Source organism: Empidonax traillii, unplaced genomic scaffold, assembly GCF_003031625.1.
Source record: "Empidonax traillii isolate 1590-97213 ecotype Southwest subspecies unplaced genomic scaffold, ASM303162v1 scaffold75:size1520028, whole genome shotgun sequence".
Classification (NCBI taxonomy): domain Eukaryota; kingdom Metazoa; phylum Chordata; class Aves; order Passeriformes; family Tyrannidae; genus Empidonax; species Empidonax traillii.
Window position 1 is genome coordinate 1515962 of NW_020955268.1, and position 3979 is coordinate 1519940.

At 45.3% G+C, this 3979-nt stretch overlaps 1 protein-coding gene across 1 annotated transcript; it reads right to left on the reverse strand.

Annotated features, from left to right (window-relative positions):
- Positions 1 to 924: 924 nt before the first annotated feature.
- Positions 925 to 3976, reverse strand: LOC114056027 (transcription cofactor vestigial-like protein 2; the record flags this gene model as incomplete). The annotated part of the gene is made up of 2 exons (XM_027880833.1): positions 925 to 2638; positions 3535 to 3976. Coding segments are annotated over 2 exons (486 nt in total), but the record flags the coding sequence as incomplete, so codon positions are not given.
- Between the last annotated feature and the right edge of the window lie 3 nt (positions 3977 to 3979).

The following is a 3979-nucleotide window of genomic DNA, read 5'->3' on the forward strand; positions in this document are numbered from 1 at the left end:
ATGTATTCATTGCACAAATTTTCATGGTTGAAAATGGTCAGGGTCAAAATGTGTTGTAAATGCCAATGTAGTAAACGACTGGTTTATGCTTACATGAATATTTCAAAATGTATTTGGGCTGCTTTGCTCAGCCCTACTCATTTAGAATTGCAGGGGAAAGGGAGGGGGAAGGGAAAGGAAAAAAGAAATAACTGTGGTGAAACACAACCAATGACAGAGTCAGACGTATCTTTTTGTTAAAAAAACCCTTTAAAAACAGCCTGAAAAAACACTCAGGCAAATGCTCACAGAATGATCCTGTTAACTTCAAATCTCTGCAGCAATAAACACCATTTTTAGTTACTTTCCTCCTGCAAAGTCCTGATGCTTTCTTCCTTGATAGATACCTCAGAATGTTTTTGATTTAACCAGTAATATAAATTCTGGGGTCCTTCCCTTACCCTTTGTAGCTTTTCTGGGCTCTGGCTATTTGGAGGGTGAGGGCAAAATGCTCAGGGGTATGTCTGGCTGAAGAAATCAAGGGAAGTCCCCTCCTGCCATTTGCCAAACTCTGGCCAGGGATGCTCTAAACACATTGTTCCTTGTCAGCTTCTCACAGTATGTACTCACACTGCTTTATCATATTCTTTCTATTAGGTCCTAGTCTTTCCCAGAAACTGAGTTATCCTCAAGCTGAAATCTAGGAGAAGCAAATTTGGGTTATTCATAACTCCACTTCTGACAGGTAGTGAACATTATGCCAGCTTATGTAAGAGGTTGGAAGGCAAAAATTCTCATCACAGCATAAAAGTCCATTTTTTACTGCTCTTCCTAGTTTCAGAGGGGTAGTATTAGGACTCTCCTCTTATATGCTTTGAACTTTGTCACCTTGAAGACATTACATTAAGAAAAAAAAAACAAAACAGAAAAACCCTCAACACAATAGTATTTCAATCAGATGTTCTGCCGCTAAGAAGTCAGCTTTTAAGTATAGGGTAATTGCTATTTCTGCAATGTTTCATTAATTGTTTGTCACTCGATAATAATATTTCAATTTACCTGTGCAATAGCAACGCTAAATGCTACAGTCCTCTTTTCTAGCAGCTTCATGGGGAAATATTCTGCTATTACGGAGTAGCCCCCCTTTTTTTGGCTGATCTTACAGATACACTACACACTAAAATGTAGCACTGCTATAGTCTCATATTTTCTTATATTTTGTATTTATTGCTGTATATTTTACTCACTAAGAAAATATTTTCAACTGCCAGGATTTCTATTTATCTTTAAAACAAAATAATAACTCACTTCATCCATGTGAGAGATCCTTTTTTTTTTTTCATCCTGAATTTTCCAGTTTGCCTCATTTCTTTTATGTAGCTTAATTCTGCATAAAAGTTACACGGGGTGAAAGAAGGAGATACCTTTAATATAGCTTTCCTACTGTTAAATAGCTATCTTATTCCCCCTTTCAAAAAAAAAAAAAAAAGGCAAAACAAAACAACTACTAAAGTGACAAAATGACATCAACAAGTAGACAAAGAGAAGTGTTAGAGGCGACTCAGACCTGTTGTCCATCACATGCTTTTCTCTCTGGTGTTCCCCTTAAAGACTGCTGGGTTGAAGACGAGCCATTCTTCTCCAGATTGCATTCTCCCCCTGCTTTAAGAGGGCTTTACTTTCACCAGAAAATGTTTATTGTAAAAAAAAACCAAAAAAACAAACAAAAAAACCCAACAAAAAAGCCCAAACCAAAACAAACAAACAAAAATCCCAAACACAGCACCCCCTCCCCTCCCCACCAAACAGCTGTTATATATCCATTGTAAATGTTGTGCCAAACTCTAAGAAGTGCCACCTTGGTTTTCATCTTTCTGGGATTTGAGCAGTTGTGAGCAGAACAGCTGCATATCCATAAGCCCAGGGCAGGTGGCCCCAGTCAGACACGTGCCACTCACAACCACAAAGCTGAAAAATCTGACCAGTTCCTTGATAGTCTGAAAATGTTCGTGAGTTCCAGTTTCTTCTCCTTTTACTTTTATGTAAAGGAAAGTAAAAGTCCAGTTCAAAACTGCTAAGTAGTTTTCCCATGTTTGCATTCAAGAAATAACTTTCACGGCCATAAAAAATATTCACACCACTAAAAAAAAAAACAACCCACAATTTTCTCAGCCCCTTGTATGAAAGCCAGTGGTTTTGCATCATCATCCATGATGTCATTTGACTCTTTTAGAGTAGTCTGACTGCAGGTCTCGGTGAGGGGTCTGCTTAAATAGAAGTTCAATGTCTTTGGTTCTCCTCTTGCATCAGAAGGATTTTCCTTTCCAAAATAAGTCTAAAGTATTGCCCTTGCAATACCAGGTCCTTTTAAATCCCGTTGTCTTTACCCGAACTGTGGGGCCACGGTGGGCTTGGAAAAGGGCAGGGGGGAATCTGAGAGTCTTTGAGTCAGCACATCAGCTCAGAAGGGATCCACCACAGAAGGAGTAACGACGAGCTGCAAACCAAGATCAGAAGTTGTTACAAACTGACCCGATTTCAGCTCTGAATGCCACCATGTCTAACAGGCAGAGAGCTACAGGGGATAGCCAGGGGAAGAAGAGTGAAGGACAGCTCTAAAACCAGTACAGATCCTTGCTTTTATCCTGAGTCTGCAAACCTGAGAATGGAGAGAAGAAAAAAAAAAAAGGGAAGAAGAAAAATAGGTACAGGTGTTTAAGGACAAAGGAGAACAAATTGCATTTCTGCCAGCTGAGATCAGTCTAAAGCATGGGGTCTCTAGAGCCCCAGGAAGGCTGTGAAGCAAGGAGAAGAGCCCAAGCCAGACTGGAGCCTGGCAGACTGGAGCCTGGCACACATCCCTCCTGCTGTAAATGAGGACACCGAAAGGATCCATTAGGCGCTGTGATAACAAAACCAGCATGGAGCAGGCTTTCCTTGCCTTCACAACCACTGATTCAGGATCTGCCACTACTAACTGCCTGTGTCCCTGAATTTATCACCGCTACAGTCACACAGCCTTGGTTCCAGACACCCCACCAGGCACTACCCCATTGCCCTTTTTGCTCAGCAAATGCAATTGTGCTTTCATCTCAAAAACTGGAAGGAAAAAGTAAATAAGGAAAGGAGATAGTTCATGAACCTGCATGGGGTCTAAAAATTACCTGCTCTGCTGTGGCTGCCCTCAGGGCAGCATGCAGAGGGGGCCAAGCAGTGACCTTTAGGGCTGCTTCATCCTGCTCCCAGCTCTTGCTGCTCAGTGTAGAAGCAGGACCAGTGCCCAGACAAGAGTACCTCAAAGCAACCTGTACCCTCAGGGCATGTTTGCAGGCATCACAAAATTAAAACTTGCTGGCCTAAAAGCCCCAAGAAGAGCACTCAGGACAGAGCTCAGGTGTTGTGCATGGGGCCTCCACCCCCAATTTATTCCCTCCCAGCAGCACCCCAGCCACGCCCCCGGGGTGGTCCTGCCCTACTACTGTGGATGGCGTGGAGTCAGGGAGCAGGGGTGCAGCCAACTCAGGGAACTTGTAGGGACCGAGGGTAGCTCGTTACCTGTGTCAACATTGAGGCTGATGCTCTGTGCCATGTCCCCTGATGCGTTGGGGAAGGGGCCTGGTGTCGTCCAGGCTGCAGCAGCACCCGCTTCGCTCTTGCCCAGTTCACAGGGTGGACTGACTGGAGTGGACACGGAGGCAGGTGTGAGGCGATGAGGGCGGACGGAGGCAGTGGGCACCAGGAGGGAGCCATAGCGGGGGTCAAAGTGGGGCCCGTAGACCTCGTGCATGGCAGCGGGGCGAGGGTAGGCAGTGCTCTGTGTCCCAATGTAGGGGTGGTGGTGGTGGTGGTGGTGGTGGTGGGCATGGTGCCAGGGCTCAGGGCCTCCCTGGTGCAGGTGGCCATGCAGGGAGGCGGGTGCGTAGGGGTCGGTGGCGGTGGCGAAGGGCAGCTCGCTGTGGGCGGCAGCTGCCAGGGGGCTGCTCAGGCTGGCTGGGACTGA